The following is a 26,917-nucleotide window of genomic DNA, read 5'->3' as shown; positions in this document are numbered from 1 at the left end:
ATAAAAGCATGTGAAAGTTGCTGTCTTTTCTGTCTGAATTACCCTCTCCTTCACCAAAAACAAATAAATAAAAGATCCACATATATAGGCAGATATCTACTTACATGACAGGGATATATTTCAATTATCCATGTGCAGGTCACGTTTGACTCTATAGAACCAATGAGTGAGTGGTTTGCCTCTCAAGGAAATTGAAGATAGTTTAAAATACACAGAAATGAGACCATCTGCCTCTCCAAAGCAAAATTCTAAAAAAAAAAAAATCCCATTATTTCTATTTTTGTGCCTTCAGACTGGTGATCTTTGGCTTAGGCTTCATATCAATACTCCCTGAATGCCACTACTTGGCAAAACCACAGACATTAAAAAGCTGGTTTAAAGCACATGCACTACTAATGAGAAATCAGGTTATCTCGTCAACAGTTATCCCTTGAATTTGTAAGCCACTGGCTGCCAAAGGGATCCAGGGACTTTCATAATGACTGCTGCATTTATCTTGAAGACATTCTTGTGGACTAATTTGGTAGGCGGATAGAATCCTACAGTAGAGACAGAAATTGACGAACCTATCCTACAGGCTACAATCTCTAAGAGTCAAGCTGATAACCTACACTGGATACATCGAAATCATAAATAAGTGTGGACCCCAAACTGGCTGGATTGGGGAGCAGCATCTTCTAGGGACAAGATATGGTACAACAGGGAAACCTTGGGTTTAGTGCTCTCCTACTGACCTGTCACCTGTTCGCAACCCCATCCTTGCCAAATTGCAAATTCTTATTTTATAATTAATAGAAATCTAATTTGGAAGCTAGAATGAGAATTTCCCAAGGGAATTCTAAGAGGTGATATAAGATAACACAAGGTCATGAAGCACAATAGCCTATGGATGCAGGCCTTATATACAAAATTTTTTAAATTCATGGGATGAAACAATTGACACAATTACACTTCATAGGTGTGGCTATTCTTGTGCCCTCCATGCCATTTCTAATGTGGCAGTGACTGGAGATGGGACAGGTAAGTAATTCCTCCTCCCAGTCAATGCCAGAAACGAGGGCCAGCTAGAGGGGAACGGCAAGACTAGAGTCAGCAGTCATCTTGCTGTCTCTCCTCAGGGAGAGTGAGCACTTCTTTGGAAACATGCAATTGTTTCTTGGCAGGTGCCCAGGAAAATAAATGCTGACTCAGGTTCCTTGTCCCTTTCTCCTGTGTTCCCTCCCCTGCCACTCTTTGGCATCACAGCCAGAGGAGTCAGTTGGCTGGCTCCATGGTGCCATATTATGAAGTGTCACCTGACTTGCTACAAACAAGCCCTCACTTCTGATGGGTCAGTATGGCCAGGTATGCTTCTGGGTAGTGGCCTCCATCAACTGGCCTGATGATGCCATTAAAATAAGCTTTCCACACATAGCCTGATTATCTGTCCCACTAAATGTTTCAAGGAAAACTAAGCTTCACTGTTCTGTCAGACTGCTAGGTCTGAATCTCTTCCATGGCCTTATTTTTGGGGACACATAAAATTGCTCAGATGAAGTTTACTTTAAGGATTTAGGCTCTTCACCAAGAAATGTGAAAAGGCGAATTGTCATCCTGTCTTGCATCTGAGAACATATTTGGCAACCCATGCCCTTACTGAGAGACAGAAAAGCCCTTTTATTGGTTTTCAGACCAGTGAATTCTGCTCAGAAAGCAAATGGAGAGAAGATCACAGCAGGTGAAGGCTGAGGCTGAGACAGGGGTGGGGGTGGGGTACCATGGGGCGGAGGGGGGTGGGAATATGGGCAGGAGATAATCCTGATGGTTTGGGAATTTTTGTGCCAATATGAAATCATATGCATTTTCCCACTGATCAGAGACTTAGGAGAGAAAATGACCAGGAGACATCAGTGTATTCATTTCCCCAACTTCAAGCGGGACCAAAGTACCATCACACAAAGGTAGAGGTGAGAAATGTCATCCTATTATTTCAGAGAGCTCAAAGCCTCTTCAAGAGTGCTTGGCTGTAACGGGCATGAAACAATTCTAAACTACTGACAGCTGACCTGGTGAGAAGCAGTTGGACAGAGGGCTACGTGGCAGAAAGAAAATGAAAAAGAAAACAGAAGACTATGAAAAGATCCAACCCCTAGTAAAATATAAAACAAAACCAAAACAAAACACAACACAGGCCCAACTGTCCAAGACTCTGCTTTTTAAACTGATGGTGTGAATGCTAAGCTACAGTGGTCCAAGAGTGAGAGGAAAGAGGGATTCTCTTTGGGACAAATGTTAATAACTTCAGGATAACCCACAAATATTCAATTCATGGCTTCAGGTGGCCTCCAACCATCAGGGCTCAAACTCTCCTAAGGCCAGGAGCTTATTCCACATATATAACTTAACCTTTAACGCTGTATGGAGAATTTATTTACTCTCTGTTTTAGGAGGGATGGGAGTAGAGTGGTTCACCATCCAAGATATAACAGAGGCATCAAGCTTTACATCAGGTTTTACTGTTGTTTTAAATTTCCATATTATAATTCTACTGTAAAATCCCATCCCAACAAGCAATGTACCTGGCTATCAAAATGAGTAGTGTAAATGTTCTTTCTCCTCCCCTCTCTCCTCACTGGATCCAGCACTGAGGACAACAGTGAAAGCTTTTGTTCAGTTATTCCTAAATTGGGATTCCATGGGATCGGGATCCTATATACTTCTACAAACTGTAGGAAAAGCCTGTGGTTGTCCATAGAAAGCTGTCGTATAAGGCAATTAAAAATTTGTGGGATATCCTCTAGAAGTTTAGTGTGCATGTGAATTACCAGGGACCTCATTAAAAAAAAAAAAAAAAACAGATTCTCATTCACTAGGAATGAGATAGGACCTATTTTGGATTGAACTGCATTCCTCCTACAAAAGATATGTTGAAGTGTGAATCTCCAATAGCTCAGATTGATGTGATTTGGAAATGGGGCCAGGTGTAATTAATAAAGATGAGGTCATAGTGGAGTCAGATGGGCCCCTAATCCAATGTGGCTGGTATCCGCAAAGGAAAATGGCCATGGGAGACACAGAGACAAAGAGGGAGAATGCCAAGTAATGAGAAAGGCAGAGAATGGAATTGCACTGCTGTATGCCAAGGGATGGCAGACATGGCCAGCCAACCACCAACAGATGGGATGTGGTGAAGGAGGATTCCCCTACTGGTTCCATGGAGAGGATGGCTCTTTCCAATACCTCGATTTCAGACTCCCAGCCTCCAGAACTATGAGACAATAAATTTGTTGTTTTTAGTCACCCAGTGTGTTAAGGCAGGCCTAGGAAACTAACACAGGGGCTGAGGGCCTTCTATTTCTAGTAAGCTACCAGGTAATGCTTATGCTGCTACTTCACACGTCACACTTTGCAAAGTCAGGTGACCTCAAATAAATATCCTGTTTGGTCACTCTTACTGGCGCTTAGCACAGTGACATATACATGTACGTATATGTATATATACATAGGTTTATACATATGTATAAACGTAGGTTTATAAGATCCCTGATTCCCAGAGGTTCTTTCCTGACTGACCAGCTGGAAATGTGCCCCTGTCTCTAGCAGTCTCCAAAAGCTATATGTCCAGTCAAGGACGACTGCTTTCTTACGTAAGGGCCAACTCTGGGAATGCAGATAGCCATGCTGGTCTCCTAAGGATTCTAAAAAAACAAAGTTTGTAAGACTTTGGACTTGCTGACTTATCCGTATTTCTCATTTAATTCTAAGACATTCAGTCTCCTATATATCCTTGGTGACTCAAATAAGGCTTTTTCTCTCCAAAGCTTAGAATGTTAGGCTTTTGAAAAGAACACATGCTAATAATTACTCCAAGCTGGGTAGTGATGATGGGCAACAGAAATCTTATTATCTTCAATGTCATTTGAGGTCTTTGATATGATAATCACTGCATTCAAGATATCAGAAATGATGGATGGCCTTTGATTCAGGGTGCACTGCGATGCAAATTACCTGGCTCTTTCCCACTCCTGCTCAGATGGTGGAGAGCTAGTGAAAGTGGGCACTTCTAGTTTCAGGGCCTCAAGCCACCAGGAGGCAAAATCAGTGGCAAAACTCAAAAGAGTTTCAAAGTCCCTTCTTTAAGGGAGCCTGGGGCTACTTTAGTTTTCCCTTTTATGGACACACTTCACCTAGGACAACCCTGTGCATGGTCTTAATGTGCAGCCATTGCTGAAATGTACAGCTATTTACAACCTAAGTCCTTCTACTCTGTTAACCTTCTGGGCAACAGCAGTAGACATAAGAGCCACTGCTTCCAGTAGGCTGACTGAGTTCCTTCAATAAACATGCCATAAGGATTCCAGGAAATTCTAGCAAGGAAGGAAAGATGAAAGAGCAAGGTGTATAGGTACCTTAAAACTGCTATAACATGCTGTCAGGGCTTACAGTATGGAACCCAGCACCTCTCTCCGAGTCAGTGATTAGTCTTCATCATTGTCCTCGCACTCACAGTGCAGCCACCAGGGAAAGCGAGCACATGCTATATGCTATCCTGCAGGTCGCCACGTGGACGGAATAACACAGTGATCCAAAATATTTACTTACTGTTATCCCTGAAGAATAAGCCCCTACCTGAGTCCTGACTACAGTCATCAGTGTATGTACCCTGAGGTTCTTGTAGGAATGAATCACCTCCTGATAGCAGGCAAGTGCAAAAAGCACACAGTAGGTGATTTGCCCAGAGTCACCAGCCACCTGACTACTAGGCCTGTGCACTCACCCTTGAAATACATCTCATTCCTGCAAGGCAATAGCCTCTAAAACGTGAAAATCAAAATGCGTATGAGTTTTAGGGTAGCAAAGGAAAGGTCTTTTGCTTCCTTTTCTCCTCTAAAACCAACCCCGAATTGTGGGACTGAATATCAAAACCAAAACCTGTCTTCAGTGAAACTAGGAGGCCCCCTGCAATTATCAAAACAGAAAATGTGAAGGCAGAAGTCGTTAAAAGAGTAGCAAATTCCACAGCATGGTAGAAGGACAAACCTGGTTGTCTGCAGGGGAAGGGAGAACCTCGGACATGCACAAATTAGAGGGGGATCATGTGCTCGCGGAGGCAATGATGAGGTGGGGAGCCAAAAATAAGGGGATAATTTAAAAGTGGTATACAGTGCAAGTAGATGCCAGATGTATAATCTCACCTGTGTTCATAAAGAAATTCCATCTGAAAAAACATATCAGTCTAAAAGCAAAGACAAGGGGCTCCTGGGTGGCTACGTGGGTTAAGCACCTGCCTTCAGCTCAGGTCATGATCCAAAAGGGAGCCCACATCAGGCTCCCTGCTCAGCAGGGAGTCTGCTTCTCCCTCTGCCCGTTCCCCTACAACTCCATATTATCTCTCTCTCTCTCTCTCAAATAAATAAATAAAATATTTTAGAAATAAGATAAATAAAATAAATAAAATAAAATAAAATAAAATAAAATAAAAGACAAACTCCCAACTGAAGTGTCTGGTCTGCAACTGTTTGCTCCACCATGGGATCCACCACTGGGCAAATCTTGTCCATTTCTACTGAGCTTCCATCCAGATTTATCACACCTCAGTCTCATATGTGCAATAGCAGCCAAAGATCACCAACTATTTGAAGACTCCTTTAACATGCAATACAGATGTGAGAACCAAAAAAATATTAAAAAGGAACTTGGAAGCTGGAACAGTAGGAAAGAAGTAAGCAAAAGACATATGTAAAGAAACTATAATTTATGAACTTAAGAAGTTAATTAAAAAATGTAAAATGAACTTTGAAATACAAAAATCTTTGTCTATCAAAATAGGAAGTCCATAGTGCTAAGAAAGTGAGAACTACTAACACCTTTGGAAGCACTCTAACTTACCTAAATCTTCCCCAAAGGACCCACTCTTCTGATTTTATGTTTATTATTGCCTTGCTTTTATTTTTTATTATAAATAATTTTATCACAAATGTAGGATTCCATAAACTTTATAGACTTTCACAATTTTGACCTTCAAGTCAATGGAATTATCCATGACTTTTGTCACTGAACATCTCACTTAAAAATCATCGATGTGGATAAGCTAACTCATTTTCAAAGCTGTATAGAATTCTATTCTGTGCCCTAACCTCAGTCTACTCATCTACTCTGGTGATAGTGTCATTTTCATATTTTTGCTATTATAAACAAAGCCTTTACAAACATTCTCATAGGAATCTTCTGGTACAAATGTGTAGAAGTTTGAACAGAGGGTGTACATGTTCACATGAACCAGGTAAAGCCAATGTGCTTTCCAAGTGCATGCAACACTTGACTTCCCAATTATCACACTGAGAATTCCTACCATTCCACATCCCTCTGAAATTTCACGGTTCTACTATTAATTTTTGCCAAGCTGGTGGGTATAAAATGAGATCTCTGCATTTCCTAGTTGCTGACTTGTTGATTATCTCTTCACATGTTTATTGACCATTCCAGGACAAGCCTTTTCATGTCTTTAGCCTATTTTCCTAGTAGAAGGTGATCAACTGATTACTGATCAGTAAAAATTCTATATATATTTTGGAGAGTAATTCTTCAGTTATATATGTTATGAATGTTTTCCCTAAGCTTGCAGCTTATCTTTTCATATTTTTGGGCTATCTTTTGATGAACAGGAGTTTTTTATTTTAGTGCACATATTTCTTATTTGATTTATACTTTTTGTGTCTTTTCCATGTGAGGTTAAATCATAGGCTCCTATATTCTTTTTAAAAACTATTAACTTTTTCCTTTCATGTACTTGATGCATCTGGAATTGATTTTTATTCATGATATGAGGGAGGGATCTATTTTCTTTCCTTTGGGATATATATATATATATAATTTTTACAATATTTCTTAATAGTCAATTTTACCCACTGAACTGAGATACCACATTTATCATATATTGATTTTTGCTTCTGAACCCTCAACTCTATTAATCTTTGTTTAGTTTTCTGTGCCAATTATTACCATACCATAACTACCTTATTTTTCTTGATATGAGATAGAATAAGTATCCTGATTTTTCTTTTTCAGATTTTTTTTTTCTTTTTCTGAGTTTTATGTTTCTTATTCTCTTACTTAAGGAAAAATAGTTTTGCTACAGATACATATATGATTCTATAAAATTCCTTGGATTTTCATGTGTTTAACTTCAGGCCAGTGGAATTATTTTATTGTGACTTTTTTACTAAACATCACAATTAAGGTTGTGTTTGTCACATTATTTTTTGAACCTCTGCTCTTTGACACAAATTTTTAGAATAAGCTTGTCAAACTCCAAATAATCCTATTTAGGTTTTGATTGGAATTACTTTGAAACTAGATATCAATTTGGGGTTAACTGACATCTTTATAATACTGGTTTTCCTATTCATAAAGAGAATATCTCTGCTTTCATTTAGGTCTACTTTAATGCTTTCAATACAGTAATTTTTATTCATTGCTGGATTCAATTAGCCAATCTGCTATTTAGGATCTTCACATCTATATTAGAGAAATTAGCCTGTAACGTTTCTTTACTTCCTGTCCTTGTCTGATATTGCTAGCAAGGCTATATACCCGCTTTGAGTGTAACATCATTTTCTAGTCTCTAAAGCATTTTGTGTAAGAAGGAACTGTTTGATGTAATCAAACCATCTGGTACTCTGTGGGGAGATTTTAAATTACTGATCCAATTTCCTTAATATTTATAGGCATTCGGGCGTTCTGTTTCTTCTGGATTCTGATTTGTTAATTCATATTTTTCTAGGAAGTTGTTTATTTCATGTTCTTTAATTAGCAAAAGCTTGTTCATGGTATTCCCTTATATCTTATACATTTCTATTACATCTTGTAGTTATATTCACTTTTACTTTCCTAGTATTTTTATATATGTTTGTTCTGCTCAATCCTGCCAAAAGTGTGTCAATTTATTGTTTTCAAAGAACAAATCTTTAACTTTACTGATCTTTTGTACTGTTTTAAAAGTTTTTAAAATTCCCATTCTCATTTTTAAAAACTTGGTTGAAGCATATGAAATTGTAAATATTTGATCCCATTTGACCTAAAAAATGGCTTTTCTTGTCATTTAACCTAATATTTTTTCTAATTTCTTTGGCTTTATTTTTTAGCTATTAATTTTGAAAGCTAAATTATTTTTTACCTTTTTCTTTCCTAATATAAACACTTATAATCATACATTTCCAGGAGTCTTGATAACCAATATTTTTATTTTCTGAGTTAAATGTGTTTTTTGAGTCCCATTATAACTTCTTTCTTGATCCATAAATTATTTACAGGTATTAATGTAAAATTTAAAAGGCAAGGAGGTTTTTGTTATTAGCATATTTAAGTTCTCTTTCTATTTATTTATAATTTCAGTTTGATCAGAGGATGTGGTCTGTATGAAAAACACTTGAAATTTATTGATATTAGCAGGACATTTTCATTTTCTTAAGCCTTTTAATACTGCTTAACTCTTTTTCTTTTCTTTTCTTTTTTTTTTTTTTTTTAAAGAGAGGGAGAAAGAGAGAAGGGAGGAGGGACAGATGGAGGGAGGGAGGGAGGGGGAGAGAGAGAATCTTAAGCAGGCTCCATGCCTGGCATGGAGCCCAATGCGGGGCTCAGTCTCACAACCCTGAGATCACAATCTGAGCTGAAGAGTTGGCTGTTTCACTGACTAAGCCACCCAGGTGCCCCATAATACTGCTTATGTCTTAAAATTACATCCATGTATAATGCTGATGAAAATTAAAGTATAATAGCTATTCAGTCTATTTTTTTTATGGAAACCAACCTAAAATATCATACTTTAAATTCCATCATCACCTAAATCAGCCATTCTAGACATGCTTATATTTATTTGTAGCTTAACATGTTCTAAAAGGATTCATGCAGGCCACCTATGTCCCTGCCAACAGCTGGCACACTTAAAACTGTACTGCAAACATGGATTACCAAGCTAAATAAAAATAGTACTAGAAAATAGAGGCAAATTTTCTCACCTTTTTGTTCTATTACATTGTTTTCTCTTGGCACACCTTGAGGACATTCACCTCTGAGCATCCAATTTAAATTCATTAAAAAAAATCACATTGTCCTGTCCCAGTGGGACACACACAGAAAGGACAGAGTAAAAGTGACCTCCTATAGCTCTCTAGGGGCTCAGACGCCATCACTGAATGAGAAATGGCAACTCTGCTCGAGTCCCCTCTGAAGTAGGTACTATTATTATTCTCACCTTATAGAGGAGGAAATTGTACAGAGGAGCCTTAGAAGGATGAAGAGCCTTTCCCCATGGATACAGTGATGAGTCAGAAAGAAACCCATGTTGAACCACTACACTACCCCCTTCTGTCCTGACTAGTTGTGACTTTCGGTGTACTGGGTGTGCTGAAACAGCCAGTCAGAGGCCTAGAGCTCAGGCCTCCATGACAGCCTTGCCACTGGCTTCTTGGTGAGTGACTCTGGGGCAAACCCCAAGATCTCAGGTGACAGGACTCACAGACAAGCACAGGGACTTTGTACCTATCTCCTTCCACATGTACCTTCAAACTCAGAGGCTTACCCCTTCCTCTGGTGGCAAATGAATGGCTGCATCCTACAGGGCTGAGTTATGTGGATATCGGCGCACCCCAAGAGGATATGTAATACAAAACAAAGACATCACATGGTCCAGTTTCTCCAAGGTCTAACTAAATCAGGCTAAACATTGTATACTTTAGACATTTTGCTGCTACATTCTGAATCAATTCTTCTCTAAGCAACCATCTCAATGTCTCATTTTTTCCATTAGTAACATAATTATAGTACAGAATGAACTATCTATAATGAGCCCCAGCTCAAGTTATGTGGCTTTCAGTTGGCTACATTTTAAATAATTCTTTGTTAATTAATGCACCTTATCCCAGTGTTGTAAGTACCATTTATGTTCCTAAGTTGGACAGGGAAGAAGAGAACCACGCCCAGAGTGTAGCATCCAAAATCCTCAAAATCAATATAAATGCAATAACCATTTGAAAGCAAAGTTTAAAAGTTAGTTTTTGTGCTTGCTGTAAACTAAGGAAGTTGTACAAGAGTCTACAAGAAAGTAAAAAGTGATGTGATAATTAGGTCATGAATTAACCCCCTGGTTCTTGCAGCTCTAAATTATTTTTAAAGACCCCCTTCTCACCTCCTAGGATATTTTGCACATGCAAAATGCCTAATTGACTAATAAGGCACCTAGCATAAAAGGTAATTAATGAAAATGAAAACACTAAAACTCAGGTTATTTAGTAACCAGAGCCTGGAGCCAGATCCCAATTAAACCACTCCTGGGTGGAGGAAGGGATCAGAATGCCCAATAGGTTCCATCTGGCTGCTTCGGTGGGTCAATCTAGAGCCTCATGTTCTTCTCAAATTAGCCTTTCCACCCTCTCCTTTCCATCACAATGAGAAGCTAGGACAGTCCCCCTCACACTGGACTGGAGGGCTCCTGGTCTCTCCCACTCACATGTAAGGGGCTTGGCAGCTAAGCAATCCAGCTGGAAGCAAGCATGATTCACTAGCTCTTCTCAGCCCAATCCCTTTTGTCATTCATTCCACTGGAGGGGCCCCTAACCTTCCAGTCTCATTTGTACCCCACCCAGGAGATCTGATAATGGTCCTGGCAGAGCTGGGGCTTTTCTTAACTTCTGGCAGGGGCCTCGCTGACCCATAACATGGCTCTACACATGATTTCTTCTCATACTGTCTTTGTAAATTGACCATGGCTAACCTTGCTGCCCTAATCAGATCAATCAGAATAACATTTCTTTAGCTGCTGCATGCTGGCAGCCTCCTTCCCTGGCTGAGCCGTGACTCAGAGTCAGGCTCAGAAGGCGAAGGCGGGTTTTGGAGTTGCCAGTGGTCTCAGGTTTCCTTTGCTTTTATCACAGTTGGTGAGCTTTGTAAGGCCCGTGTTTACAGCCATGCAAAGTAGCCTCAGCTGGAGAGAAATCAGGTCAGGCCTAACCAAAATCAAGCTCTGGGCCAAAAGGTATTTTATCAACAATTGGAAGTGTGGCCATAGTCGTGGGGTCAAGCTAGACTGTCTTGAAAAACACATGGGCAGCTCTGTCTGGTATAACCTGAACTCTGGGCTGGCCCCTGGATCCCGGACACTCTGAAAGAGGAGGGAGGGAGGATGGTGGAGGGCCAAACCAGCCTGGGGGGTGGGGGGCTGGCCAGGCTGACTAGTGGCAGATGTGGCCAAATGCATTTTCTATTGAGTGGAGACAAGTGTGAGGAGGGAACACCACATCTTTGAGGGGAAAAACCTGAAGCAGAAGGCTGGCGTGCATTATATCCCATGCTACTCACCAAGGAAGCACAGTCCAAATGTGCAGGTTCTTTCTGCTCCCACACTTGTACACACTTGGTTTCAAGATGTGTGTGTGCGTGAAGGTGTCCACACAGATATGATCTGATATTCGGCATCTGGAAAGCATCTTTAAAAACATGCACTTTGGATGCCATGACCATTACAGAGACTCGGGCCAGAAATGTGACGTGACTGGACACACACACAGCACCTGCTAACTACTTACCTCGAAGACAAGACCTCTGGTGCCTTTCCATTGCAATTTTCCCCATCAAATTCCCAGTCCTTCAACACCCCGGTACACAAAGAAACTTAGTTTATTTTAAGAGAATTCTCCAGTTCATTTATGTCTCTTAAATTGGGGGTTATTGACAACTATTCCCTGAGCTCCCACATATCTATGACTTCCACAACATGGAGTGATGGTATCAAGTGGCTTGATCTAGCAGATGGTGCCTGGGGGCTGAGTGCTAAGATGCTGGTTCACATGTAAGCCCTCATCTGTCTTCTCTCTAGTAAGTTAAAGGAAAGTTGGTGTATCTTGAGTGCCTCTATTTTCAAGGTGGAAGTAACAATGGATCGTTGTAATTCATCTAAAGTTTGTGTCTTTAAACAGATGAGAATGGAGACCTAGAGAATTTCAGGAACTTGCCCAAGATTCAACAGTTGGCTAAGGTCAGAGCCAGACATAGAAACCAGGCCTAATGACACCAAAGCCAGTGCTTCATTCACTAAACGATGACCAAGGAATACAGGTCAGCCTTCTCCAAGTGAACTTCAAGTCAGTACTTGTAGTTAAAGTGAGACCATCAAACCCAAGTAATTAAGAGACAAGCTCTGGGGTGGTTGTTAGATCCATTTCCTTACCACTAAAAAGCTGTGCGAGGCTGGAAAAGTTATATAACCCCTCTAGGCTAACAATCCCTCATCTGCGAAATGGGAATAATAGCAGTAACCCTCTTCTTGGGTTCTTGTGACAATGAGATAAGTTAATATGTGCCAAACACTCAACCAAAATCATGTACTATTATCGCTGTTGAAATCCTTGTCATCTTCACTTGAAATACATTACATAAATGCAAGGTTAATTAAGACTTATTTCTGTCCACATTAAGCATGTACCTGTGTGAGCACATGACTGTCATGTATACTGAAGATGTGTGCACTTTGCAAAGCATTTACTAGTTCAGTTGAGAAAGTACCCAGCGACCTGATTTTGTGACTTAAATGCACCTGTACGATTTTTACCTATTCTTGTTATAGCCTCACATACTTTTAGCTCAGAAGTGGAGGCCAGGGGACTCACTATATTGGCACTCATCACTGTCTAGCTCCAGTCCATGTCATAAGTCTTAGAAAAGGGCCTGAATTCAGCATAAATAAAAAAAGAGGTCCAGAAAAATATAGGCAAAAATTCAAAACTTTCTTCAACCAGGTGGAAGGATGCTTTTTAAAAATATAAATATTTGGAATGATTTTCTCTTAGCCTATCTTGTTATATCTAATCAGATTTTTTTTTTACAATTTTATTTGTTTATTCATGAGACACACACAAAGAGAGGCAGAGACACAGGCAGAGGGAGAAGCAGGCTCCCTGTCGGGAGGGAACCCAGGATCACGCCCTGAGCCAAAGGCAGACGCTCAACCACTGAGCCACCCAGGTGGCCTGATTTTTTTGTTTTTTAAAACAAAATCTATATTTGAATATATCTTCACTCTTTTTTTTAAACTCCCCTCCCTTTAGATATGGAAGATTTAAAGAGCTCTGTGTGTGTGCACGCGTGCAAGCATGTTGTGAAGGTGATTCCAGGATCAGTTACATAGGGGCTAATCCTAACAGAGCACGCATTTTTATACTGTGATCATTCATGCTAATAAGCACTGGAACTACGTCAAATAATAATTTCTATTCTACTAATACCTACAAGCCTTCTTACTACACACTTGGCTCCTGATACTTTGTGGGGATAACGTGCTCTCATGGTCCACAATGAAGAGACTTAACAAGACTTAACAAGGAGGTCACTGAGGGGCAGTTAACTCTTGTGTGGCTCCCCTTCTCCCTGCTCAAAGCAGTGCCTCTAGCCTAGTGTCTGGGCATTCTAAGGAGCCCTCTTGTGGCTGGGGACGTAATGAGCATCCTCATGACAAGGCCAGGGGCTGGAGTCCGCAGGGTTACTGCTCAACAGCCAACAGAGAAATATAGCTGGGCTCCAAAAATAATATTCAGATTTAACATTCTGAAAGAATCATTGATCTCAATAATCGACAAGCTCTAGCCACTTTTTTTTTTTTAAATAAGCAAATAAAGTCAAAATACAACTTAACTTTTTGGGCCACCTTATTTCCAAATAAAACTTGCAAGGCACAACTTTTGTAAACTGGTGCCAGTCATGGAGTAGATGCTCTCATTTGCTTTCAGTAGCTCTGGCCAGTCAGGGGCCTTTAAGCTGAAGAACAGGAAAGCCCTTATCATTCCAGAATCTGGACACAGCGCTAGTGACCTCAAGGTCATATATGTTGGTGCCATCAACATATGGGCAAGTTATTTCACTCATTTCTACAGATGATAACCTCTAACCTCACTGCTCATTTTTCAAACACATGAGAAATATAAAGCAAATCATCCCCGCTTCTGGGAGAAAAAAATAAAGCACATACCTTACTAAGTCAGCCCAGAGAAATCATTTCTGTATACAAAAGCTGAAGTTATATAAACTTAGCAGGCAACAGGTATGAAAACCCTATAGATTTATGTTCAGGCTTCCAAACAACGTTCTCGTTCTACCCTTCTCCCCTCCCTGCTAAACTGAGACACCAAGTCTGGGATTTGAGAATTACAGCTGTGATCCTGGCCAAAGTGACCAAATTACAACTGAAGGCACTTGGCTCCAGGAAGTTTCAATAGACTTGTGTCTGCTGAAGCACTGCAACCCCTCCCCAGCGGTCCCTGTCCCCACCCCCACCCAGAGTGCTCAGGGAGTAGTCTTCATCTTATTAATTCTTAGGAAATATCTATTAAAAAGGCAAAGGGAGGGGAATTATTTTATGTATCTTTACAGAGGAGGGAACAAGCACAGAGATTATTTATAATTCAAAGTGAGATCTTGGCATCTCAAGAGAGGAAAAATAGTGACAGGTCATGCTGATTTTTCTGAAAGTTGTAGGGTGGGCTTGGAAAGCAAGTGGAAAGTTTATCAGAGCAGCCACTTCTTTGACAGGTACCGGGAGAAAGACTCTCAGACGATGAAGACACATTCCTAGCTCCTGTCAAGGTGACCTACCTTTCCCTAGGAACAAATGTAACCCAGAGGCTATAGAAGTATGGGCATATTGACAGTGGAAACTCTGTTTTACAGGGCAAAAGACTATATACATCAGTGTAAGATGAACTACCTACCAGATGTCTGCATGTGTCATTAAGAGAAGTTGTAGAATTCTATAAATCCTGAAAAACAGGAATGGTCTAGAGATCACCATTTGCAGATTTTTCCAGAAATGGACATACTAATATTTTAAGACTCCTCAATGACCTCGGGAAACAATGATGTTCAAGAATTTCTTCATAAAACATTCTCATTGGTTCACAGACTAAGACTATTAATACATAGTCTTAGGAAGCACTTAAAGTACTTTCATAACCATGATTTCATTTTATCCCCATAACAAACCTGTAAAGGGTTGATATTCCCCATTTCATAGAAAAGGGATCTGTGTGGGAAAGTGAAACGACGTGTTCTGAGGTTATCAGGGACCAAAAAAAATATATAGGAGACAGTACTGAGTGTTGGTGGTGCCAACAGGAGCTGATGTTTTCAGCTCTGGTTCTCAATTTGGAGACTGCTATATTTGCAGTGTCAGAATGGTTTGGTGTCACAAATGAGGATGGCACATGCCCAAGTATGGGATACAAATCTAAGTATTACAGCTGGTATTTAGAATGGTTGATACATGCAAAGGAAAACTGCTCTAAATCTAAATATCTTGTTGTTGGAGTTATACCTAAAGCATCCTTTTATTCAAAGATTTAGGTTCCTACCGGAAGACTGAATCTGAAAAAAAAAATACCTCGGGATACTTTTCCTATACTTTTACAGTATAGGAAATATTTTGGATTTGCACAAGTGTAGCTGTATTTTGTTGGTGATTTTGTTAATTACCCCTCTCATTTATAAACATTGGCTCAGTTATCCCAATAAAATCTGTGACCATCATTCACATGGCAAATCCATGTTTAAATTAAGGGGAATTGAAGACACATCCTGAGGCTCTTGTACATCCTCTCCAGTGTCTGTTGTCACCAACACTTTCCTGATTACCGGTGTGCAAACCAAGAAGTCATGTCTTCTTTCTAGGTCTCAGTTTCTCACGTGCCAAATGAGGGCACTGAATTCACTGATTGGTAAGGTTCCTTCTAATCCTCAGATGATAAGATATTATAGAACAGGATCCCTGGCTCAGCCTAAGAATATATGTAACTTCTTACTGATAACCACTGCCGGTGACAGGAACTTCAAATGCAATTATAGAAGATGAAATAGAAACTAGTGTCTTGAGTCCAGCAGAAGCTTAGACAGTTCTGACAGCTGCTTCTGAAGTAGGAATGTCGAGTGGGCCGAGGAATGAAGACTAGCTCTGCTTAGGAGGTATTCCCATGTAGGTCTCAAAGTTGGCTGAGCCCCCACGACCAAGATTCAGAATGTTTGACTTCTAAATCTCTAACATACACTCCACTCCGATCATTAGAAATGAGACCCAATTGGCCAGGGTTCATCCTGGTCACCTTGTGTGGGAATCATTCTGAGGTTAGGCTGAAGAAGTTGGGCCTCTGATGCTGAAACTCCTCAGCTGTTCAAAACCTCTGCAATTTACTTTCACTTTCATTTTAAGAGAAACAACAACAACAAAAAAATCTGACTCTTGGAAGAGACCAAGGCATCCATCTCAATGTGTGAAATGTGACCAGGGGCACAGAGGGCAGGCTCAGAGTTTTCTGGCATTGGTTCAGCTCGGGTTTTTTTCTTTTTCTTTTCTTTCCTTAAAAATTTTATTTATTCGCTCATGAGTCACAGAGAGAGAGGGAGAGACACAGGCAGAGGGAAAAGCAAGCTCCCTGCAGGGAGCCTGATGTGGGACTCGATCCTAGGACCCTGGGATCATGCCCTGAGCTGAAGGCAGGTGCTCAACCGCTGAGCTACCCAGGTGCCCTGTTTTTTTCCATTTTTCCCCCTAAAACTAAAATCCCAGCTTTAGCATAGGCCATAAGCTCAATGAATACACCCACCAGGCTCAAGACCATCAAGCCTAACAGATCTACAGGTTTGCCTCCACTTGAAGAGAGATATGGAGGCATACCTCATTTAATAACTACTTAGAATAATAATATGAGTAGTCATTATCTCAGGTTATAGTGAGGGGATGGAGGCAAAAGAGGAAGGACTCTGACCTAGGTTGCACAGCCCAAGCAGTGCATGGCTCAGGCTGCCATTGAACTTCACATCTGGGTGACTGCTCTGGGAACCTTGAACTTGCTCTCTGATATATAGCTGGTGGCCTTTGACTTCAAGTCCTCATGTCTTTGCTCAGAAGTCAGCTTCTCCGTGAGGACTATTCTGAACACTCCACTTAAAACTGAAGCCCTCCTCCCGCCCCTTCACCCTGCCCCTGCCAAAATTCATCTTCCTTACCCTCTCTATCGCATAGTTTAATGTTTTGTTTCTAACATTGATTTTTAATGTAAGTATCACATGGCAAAGGTCTTTGGGGTTTCCTCATCAAACAATCCCAGATGCTCATACTATACTATTCAATAAAACTTTTTATAATGACAATCTTAAAAAAAAAATCTGTGCTATATGGTAGCTACTAGCCACAAAAACAAAACTGAAAAAGTGGCAAGTGCCACTAAAGGACTGAATTTTTAGTTTTATCTAATTGTATAAATTAAATGTAAACAGCCACGTGTGACTAATAGTTACCATCCTGAATCACATGGGCCTAAAATAAAATCAAGCATAAATACACTCCCAGTAAATATTTGTTAAATGAATGGATTTATAAATAAGTTAATGAGTAAAACATATTTTCCATATAATATACGGCCTACTTCCACTGATTGCAAGTTAAATTTTATATTTTTTCAATAGAATTATTAGCTGAAAAGAGTTTAGATTAAATTAAGAAAAGTTTGAAAATTCAGACATGACTGAAAGTACAAGCACAGATTTCTCAAATTATTGACTCCCTATTGTCATCAGTGACTTAAAACCTTCCAAAACATTTCTGGAAAACAGAATGATAGCAAACCAGCAGCGCATAATGAATTCCCACATACAACAAAAAAAGAGAATGATTACTAGAGTCACTCAATACCTTTTTGACCTTGTTCTTTTTCTCATAAGTCTCTGACAGAGGCTTTTTCTTCTGCTGAGTTGTGTCTTTGGAGAATAAATACTCAAATTCACTAGTATCCTGAATATCAGGTTCTTCTAAGGAATCCCATAAGGTTGGTGTAGCATTTTGGCTTAAAAGAGAAAAATGACAAGGTAAACATTAACCTCAGAACAGAATATCATGAAATTTCTTATTCATTTTATAACTCACTTAAGATATATATATTTATATATATATACAATATATATTTATTTGTATTTCCTTCTAGCAAAACTTGATGAAAAGCTTTTCATGTTACACTTTTTAATGTCAAAATATACTCTAGAACATCAAAGCCGACACCCATTTCCACAAATGAATGATCATCGCATACAATCAAAGAGAGAGAGAGAGATCTAGAGAGATCATATGGGACCAGAAACCCTGGGATTCACAGGATGGAGGCCATGTAAGCTGTTCCTCCCTCAGTCTGTGGTGTTTCTTTCCATCATGGGTAAAAATGAGCATCATATAAATGCTGAAAAGATAACCAATTCTGAGATATTAATGGGATAATTCTTTTAAAAAATTCTTAAAAAGAATAAAATTCTTCACCTTCGACTAAAGTAAAGATTTATTCTCTCTTTGGACTCTTTCTAGTTTTTCTAAAAATGGTTTTTAGGGATCCCTGGGTGGTGCAGCAATTTAGCATCTGTCTTTGGCCCAGGGCACGATCCTGGAGACCCGGGATTGAGTCCCACGTCGGGCTCCCGGTGCATGGAGCCTGCTTCCCCCTCTGCCTGTGTCTCTGCCTCTCTCTCTCATTCTGTGTGACTATCATAAATAAATAAAAAAAATTAAAAAAAAAGGTTTAAAAAAATGGTTTTTAGGATTAGCTCAGGTTAACTTAGGGCAGGACCCATAATTTGTGAACAGACTGAGCTCATTTAAAAATACTTGATTTAATAACTTTTCCCCACCAACAGTTATATTCAACAATGAAAATGAACCAAAAAACTTCATTGTACCAGGCCCACAGAGATTTCAACTAATGCAGCCATGGGGAGGCTGTATTTTTTGTTTCTGTTTTTTGTTTTTGTCTTAGAAAAACAAGGGCACCCTAGTTTTGAAACAAAGAAAGAGAAGATATGGAGAATCAGGTACAAAAGAACAGCCTCTGAGACCACACTTGAAAGGGTTTCCTTCAGAACACATTTTCCCCCAAGTGTCTGCTTTCTTATCTTATTTTCAAACCCATAGACAGAATACCCGTAGACAGAAAAAAATAATGTTTCATTCACACATGTATTGTTTTGTAAATATATGTATATATTATGATCCATAATGTCTATAAGTAACTACCCCTTGTTTTAATATGTATTTTCTCTGTCACTGAAAACTAAAAGAACTATTATTATATGGAGCGGCCCACAAAATTTTTTGATGCTAAAAGGTGATTTTCTTTTTTTTTTTTTTAAGATTTTATTTATTTATTCATGAGAGACAAACAGAGAGGCAGAGACATAGACAGAGGGAGAAGCAGGCTCCCTGTGGGAAGTCTGATGTGGGATTTGATTCCAAGACTCTAGGATCACACCCTAAGCTAAAGACAGATGCTCAACCACTGAGTCACCCAGGCATCCCTAAAAGGTAATTTTCACATTCAGCACTGTTGGGAAGATGGACTTCTCGGATTTCTGTGTTCACCTTTTGCTATATGGCTGCCTTTCCCATGAAATAGGGACATTTTGGCGTGTTCAGATTCACTTCTCTACACTTTTTTAAATAATATAATAATTGAGCCATTTAAGAGTATATGTGTGACATGTATAACACAGGACAGTATAATGAATACCTATAAAATCATCACCCAAGATCTAGAAGACTTCCAATGAAGTACATGCAACCATGTGTTCCTGCCCCAGCCACCCACCTCTACCACTCATTTAACTTCCATTTGAGATGCAAACATCATTAATGTTTAAGTGCTTATCTCAGCAGCACTTAGAAAAGGGGCTCTTGATGACAGAAAAGATGGCAGGGAATTCTGAAGCATGCAGCCTGTTAAGGGTTACTGGTCTGCCCCTCATGAAGGTTCTGGAAAGCTGAGGAGAGGGTATATAGAGGGAGGTGGTGTGATGCATAAGGGAAATTCGATTGTTCAGACCCATCCATCCCCCACCCTCCAACCCTGCACCTGTACTGCTTGGCCTCAGCTCCAAGGACTCTGAGCTCACACTAGTAGGGCTAGTGCTACAACCCACTCCTATTCTAGAGTAAGTAGGCTTTGGCAGGTTGAGCCCTTCCTTCATCACCATGTATTACATCTGATAACGAATAAAAGAATTTTGGAATACTACTTCTCAGTGAGTTGGGGACAGCTAGCATTTGGTGGGTTGGTACCAAGGACTCAATCACTATCGACCATCTCATCTATTATAATGGCCAACTTCCTCTCTCACGACTGAATGTTGAAATCTAGCTCACAAGAAAAGGAAGGTAGAAGAAGGAAGGAAGAAAGACTAGAGGGGAGAAATGGTGGGAGAAGGAGGGAGAAGTGGAAGAAAGAGGAAAGATAAAGGAAAAATAGATATTAGGAAGTCAAAAAAGTAGATAGGCGAGGATTTCTTTTTCTTTAAATAATTCTTCCCTATTCTAGAAGCCAGAAAATAGAAACCAAAGAATGCAAAGGAGAAGTTAAAAATCAGCTCATGTCAGTAGTGAAAAGCCATCTAATTGGATGAGAGGCAGTGAATACATAATAGAGAAAAATCATATTTTACTCCTGGCTCCCCAGAAGACCAAGTACAAAATTTATCATGCATATATTATATACAAAGTGCTCACCTTTCTGGTTATACAAAACACTAAAAGCCCATTTCCTCTCTTTTTGATAAATACACCTCAAATAATTTTAGTTTTGTACATAAATCAATACTATACAGAATCTCTACAGCCTTTTCATGTAAAAGAAGTATCCATGCTCTGAGGGTGCAAAACAATCTTGAGGGACCCACGATAGGAGAGGCTAAATGGCTAAATGTGTGGAGCAGCAGGCAGTGGCCACGTTGCAGTCTTCACGTGGGGAAGTCAGTATATTCATCTCCTTTTCATTTCGCTCAAAGCTGAACTTATAGTGAAACTAGTAAGAGCTTGAGTATGTCATTGTTTTCTTTCTCAAAATGGCCAATGACATAAAGAGGGAAAAACATAATGATTTTCTCCAGCTTGACTCTGTCCCTTCTTGGCCAGTGGGCAAAGGGCCTGTATCTCCCAGCAGTTCTGTTCTACCACTGCTCTGGTGGAGGATGTTGGCTGCTGCTGAAGTCTTGAGGGGAATGGAGTGGGGGCAGGCTAGTAAGACATAGGTGTGGAACACTTACACGTACTGTCAGGACATACCACCCGAGGGCACACAGGTGGGACTCATCACCCTGGAATGTTGGTACATTAATTCAAGAGCACTAATAAGGGAATACAGCTCCAAATAAATATTCTGGGAAACTATTTCTTAGGAAATGTCAACTGAGTCCTGAACGGGACAAAAAGGAATACTAGTATTGCAGCTAATCATTAGGAGCTATTTCAAGATCTTTTCTCTCTCTCTCTCTTTTAAACCATTCATTTGGGAAATAACAAAGTATCAGCATTTTTTTTTTAAAGTATCAGGATTTTCCACACATAAACCCTTGGTCCTTATTTCATGGCTAGAGGAAAGAGGCCAATATGAAGCACATAATCAACGAGGTTCATCATATGCTTAGTTTGAAGGTAATCCCCACTCCTCCTATAGTGGTTTCCAGTTGCTTTATAATTGTAAATTTCATGTTATTTTTCATATCCTGTCTTCCACATACAAAATGTTATATAAATTGAAAGATTCACCACCACACGTTGATTTGAGGAATAAGCTAAAAAATTTACTTTTAAAAATGTGTTCCCTATTTGCTGTTCTTCGCAAACAAATGGACTTCAAATCTAGAGATTGTGAAAAAGCAACCCAACATCTCTCTCATTGTCCTCTTGACAGACTGAAATGAGGCAGAAGAAATTAGATTCAAATATATTTGAATGGAAGTTTCCAACCAACCTATCTTGCTGCCTTACAGACTCAGCTTAACAAGCTCTACAAATGTTAGGTGTGCTATATCAGCACTTTCACTGAAGGGCAACAAGGCATAAGATGTGAGGGCATGTAGCAGTTAGGGGAATGAGAGTTCAAGCAGAGATTTTTCTATTGTTTGACTCAATCCTGACCTAAAGAGCTAATGATTCAGCTATGCCTGGCTCTTCTAATAAAACCCGAAAAATGACACTTACCTGTTAAATGTCCAGATCATAAGGTTGAGGATCCCATCTAAAGACAAGACAGATATTCTAAAAATCTTCAGTGAACCTAAGTATAGGTTCAGGCTCAATGTCTTTATGATTACTTGCTAGCTGTAGCGATGTTGGAGAAGGCTCTAACCTAGACCACCGCTCTTCTCTAACAAGAGTCTGTAAAATGGAACCTTTATCTTACAGAAGGATCTGACATTGTAGACACTGTTTCTTCCAGCAAGAGTCTGTAATAAATACAGACAAGACCTGGTAGAGGCACACATTCTCCCCCTAAACATTCGAACCTTGTTTATCCAAGGTATTCACTGTACTGTATCTGAGAATGAATGCTACAGTACACAGATATCCAACTGGTAAGAATAAAATGTCACTTGTGCAAAATCCTGGGAATTCACAATCTGAGAAGGGGCCAGAGGACTGAGGCTTACCTTTTATCACTTATTTGTATTCTAGTCCAGTACAAAGGCTTCATGGGGCAGCTTGGCTCAATGGCTGGCTTCCGAGGACACTGGCTAGAAGGGCCAACTCCGAAGAAAAGTCCAGGAGGAGGTGGGGGTGCAAGTCCTGGAGGTGTGGGAGCAGGAGGAGGCCCCCCACTGTTGAGCAGAGTAGAGGAATTAGGAAGCGGTGGTGGAGGAGGAGGCAGAGGAGGCCCAGCACTTGGCGGCAGTGGAAGGGGTGGAGGGGGTGGCGGTCCAGCACTCACAGGTGGTGCTGGAGGTACTGGTAGCAAAGGTTCAAGTCCAGGGGGGAGGGGAGGGGGAGGAGGGGGAGGGATGACTGCTGGTAGGGGTGGTGCAGGAGGGGGAGGTGATGTCTTTTGCTGACTTGGTGAAATGCATTCCACAGCCTGAAGTGGTACATGGATGTCTTTGTTGTCATTTGGGGGAGAAAGCTGACTTAAAGAGGAGATATTCAGCTTTTTGGGTATTATCTGGTTATTTCTGATTGTCTTGCCTTCACCTTCACAGGGTTTGAGAAAAGTCTCTCTGTCTGTCTGGATGCACACATTTCTGTAGGTCTTTGGAGGATGATCATCGTCAGTGGAGATACACGCATCTCTCATCTCTTCACATCCTCCTCGCCGTCGGTGTTCTAACTCCTGTTTGAGATTTTCAATGGTTTCTTCTAGTCTTGCTGTAACCACGGCATGCTCCCCTCGGATATGAAATGCCTGAAGTTCAAACTGAGCCTGAAGAGACAGCAGTGAGGAAGAAAGTAAAAGAATTTATAAAAAAACAAATATCAGAAATAAAAACTTCAAAGCTATCCCTGGGCCACCATAGCACAGCCCACATCAACACAGGGAAAGACAGAGATATTCTTTAGAGGATTTAACAGGCTATAAATTTCACCTTATGAATTTGCTGGGGGAATAATTACCATAGATTAAGGCTTAAAGCAAAACTGCCCCCCTAAGAACTTGCACCGAGTTTTAATATCAAATGCAAAACAAAGTGTTCATAACAATATGCACATGCTTGAATATATCTTTCACTACTTTTGGCTTGGAAAAAGAAAAAAAAATGGAGATACTAGCCAGAAGGCTATCCTCATAGTCTCCTTACCTCTTCTATTGGGTTTCTGGGCCAACACAGCAGAAACAAAAGGTGTGAGAAGAAGCTATCACACGTGTAATTTCTAGAGGTTTCCACATCAAAGCTGTTTCTGATCAGTATTTGGGTCTACTTCATAATCTTTCATAATATGGTAATAAATAAGCAATACAAATGCACAGAAAATGGGAACATTAAGGTTTGCTCTTTTTCTCTTCCACATACCCAGTATTTTAAACTATATTTTATAAGACATTGACCTTTTTTCTATCTCAATTTTTTATTTGAATTCTAATTAGTTAACATATAGTGTAATATTGGTTTCTGGAGTAGAACTTCATGATTCCTCACTTACATAAAACCTCCAGCACTCATCACAACAAGTGCCCTCCTTAATACTCATCACCCATTCAGTTCATTCTCTGCCTACCTCCCTCCATCAACCCTCAGTACCCTCAGTTTGTTCTTCATAGAGTCTCTTATGGTTTGCTTTTCTTTTTTTCCCCTTCCTCTATGTTCATCTGTTTTGTTTTTTAGATTCCACATATAAGGGAAATCATATGGTATTTGTCTTTCCCTGACTGACTTATTTCACTCAGCATAACACCCTCTAGCTCCATCCATGCCATTGTAAATGGCAAGATTTCATTCTTTCTGATGGTGGAGCAATATTCTGTTATATGTGTGTGTATACACACACACACACACACACACACACACACACCACTTCTTCCTTATCCACTCATCAGTCAGTGGCCATTTGGGCTCTTTCTATAATTTGGCTATTGTTGATAATGTTTTTTTTATAAACATCAGGGCACATGTGTCCCTTCAAATCAGTATTTTTGTGTCCTTTGGGTAAATATATAGTAGTATGATTCCCGGGTCATAGGGTAGTTCTAACTTTTTGAGGAACCTCCAAATTTTCTCCAGAGTGGCTACACCAGTTTGCATTCCCACCAACCGTGTAAGAACATCCCCCTTTCTCTGCATCCTTGCCAATATGTTGTTTCCTGTGTTAATTTTAGCCATTCTGACAGGTGTGAGATGGTATCTCATTGTGGTTTTGTTTTTGTATTTGTTTTGTATTTCCCTGACGGCAAGTGATGTTGAACATGTGTCTATTGGCTATCTGGATGTCTTCTTTGGAAGAATGTCTGCATATCTTCAGCCCATTTCTTAATTGGATTATTTATTTCCTGAGTGTTTGAGAAGTTTTTTATAGATTTTGGATACTAACCCTTTATCAGATATGTCATTTGCAAATATCTTCTACCATTTCATAGGTTGTCTTTTAGTCTTATTCATGGTTTCCATTGCTGTGCAGAAGCCTTTTTTCTTGATGAAGTTCCAATAGTTCATTTTGCTTTTGTTTCCCTTGGGTCCAGAGACATGACTAGTAAGAAATTGCTATGGCTGAGGTCAAAGAGGTTACCTGCCTGTGTTTTCCTCTAGGATTTTGATGAATTTGTGTCTCACATTTAGGTCTTTCATCCATTTTGGATTTTTTTTATCTATATGGTGTAAAACAGTGGTCCAGTTTTCCCATCACCATTTGTTAAAGAGACTTTTTTTCCATTGGGTAGTCTTTCCTGCTTTGTCAAACATTAGTTGACCATAAAGTTGTGGGTCTATTTCTGGGTTTTCTATTCTGTTCCAATGATCTATGTGTCTGTTTTTTGTGCCAGTTCCATACTATCTTGATGCCTACAGCTTTGTAACAGAGCTTGAAGTCTAGAATTGTGATGCCTCCCAGCTTTGCTTTTCAAGATTGCTTTGGCTATTCAGGGCCTTTGTGGTTCCATACAAATTTTAACATTGTTTGTTCTAGCTCTGTGAAAAATGCGGGTGATATTTTGTTAGGGATCGCATTCAATGTGTAGATTACTTTGGGTAGTATAGACATTTTAACAATTTATGTTCTTGCAATCCATGAGCATGGAATGTTTCCCATGTCTTTGTGTCCTCTTCAATTTCTTTTATTAGTGTTGTGTAGTTTTCAGAGTATAGATCATTTACCTCTTTGGTTAGGTTTACTTCTAGATATCTTAAAATTTTTGGTGCAGTTGTAAATGGGAAGGACATTCACCTTTTTAAACACTTATCTTTTCAGGTATTTCAATGCCTTGAGAGTCTATGGTTTTACACTTATTAGCACAGAGCTGACATGCTCTCGATCATTAACTAGTCTGTTTCCTCGGCTTCAAAGCCTTTAGCCTACTATGATTAAATGGGAAGCAGTCAAATTTATGGTGTTATTAGGGTTTCTAGAATCCAGTTTCATGGTAATTAAAAATTCCTGATGACCTTATTTAATTTCTGCCTTTCTCGTCAGATTATACATTCCATGAGATACAATCAGGGAGGCTACCTGCCTTCACCTCTGTATCCTAGCAGCTAGCATGACAAGTACATAATACTGAAGAGATGGATAGATAAAAACCACTGCAACAGTTCTATCCAGTCATTGTCCTATGGGCCTTCCTGATGGCTAACCAAACTCTTCACTATAATTTCAGCCCCCAAATGTCTAGAACGCCAAAGTGTATACAAGAGCAGATCCTTTTTGCATAGGAAAGGTAGAGAATATTTGTAATGACCTCATCAGAGAAGGTAAAGACATGTGAAAATTCTCCACATTAAGACAAATTTTTTATACTAATTTTATACTATAGAAAGCTGTATTTATACTAGTCTTTTCCCCTTATGAACCAACTCCCAAATAACTGTGGTCAGAAGAGCCAGAGTCAAGGTTTTTCTAAAGTTGATTTTTTTTTTTCATCTGTGAACACAGATGATGTGTTCATCTGATGCAACTCTGAAAAAAACAGGAGAAATCTAGACACCATCTATTTCTTGTACAGCAAGTTAGGCACCTGAGCTCTAGATTCATACTTCCTGGTTTGCAGCCCAGCTTAGCCATTTGGTAGCTTTATAACCTTATACAGGGAACTTTGTGTCTTCAAGCCTGAGTTTCCCCAAGTGTAAAGTGAAGATGATCATGTGCCATTTCAAGGGTTTTTAGAAAGGTATATGACATCTGAATAAATGTTACTATCATTTAGTAACATTTACTAATGTTACTGTTGCTAATGCTAATAGAAGAAAAGACTAACAGATTTTCAATGATTCTTTCACATTTCCAAATAATGCCACCTTTGTGGAATGATGGGCACAAGACCAGGAAAAGCTTTGTCAAGTCTGGATAAACAAGACATTTCAAATATAAAAGTTTGCCCAGTCTTTCCAGAGTTCAACTACCAAGTGCCTGGAAGTAATTTCAAACTTCATTCAACTATGTGATCAAGATTAT

General features: G+C 39.7%; 1 protein-coding gene and 1 long non-coding RNA gene across 27 annotated transcripts in view; one reads left to right on the top strand and one right to left on the bottom strand.

Moving 5' to 3' along the window:
- FMN1 (formin 1) overlaps window positions 1-26,917 on the bottom strand; it is a 433,877-nt gene that overhangs the window by 189,677 nt on the left and 217,283 nt on the right. For 24 of the 25 annotated variants that reach the window (XM_049104448.1, XM_025473314.3, XM_049104447.1 and 21 more), the window contains 2 exons: window positions 22,477-23,240; window positions 17,708-17,858 (listed from right to left, as the gene is read on the bottom strand). In XM_049104448.1, coding sequence (XP_048960405.1) covers window positions 17,708-17,858; window positions 22,477-23,240 — 915 coding nt within the window. Of the gene's footprint in view, window positions 1-17,707; window positions 17,859-22,476; window positions 23,241-26,917 lie in introns of those variants that run through there. The other variant, XM_049104450.1, reaches the window with a different exon arrangement.
- LOC112676190 (uncharacterized) overlaps window positions 1-26,917 on the top strand; it is a 103,039-nt gene that overhangs the window by 17,396 nt on the left and 58,726 nt on the right. The gene's annotated exons all lie outside the window — the stretch shown is intronic.

The sequence above is a fragment of the Canis lupus genome, chromosome 30 (genome assembly GCF_003254725.2).
Source record: "Canis lupus dingo isolate Sandy chromosome 30, ASM325472v2, whole genome shotgun sequence".
Lineage (NCBI taxonomy): Eukaryota > Metazoa > Chordata > Mammalia > Carnivora > Canidae > Canis > Canis lupus.
This window is presented reverse-complemented; position numbering and strand designations above follow the sequence as displayed.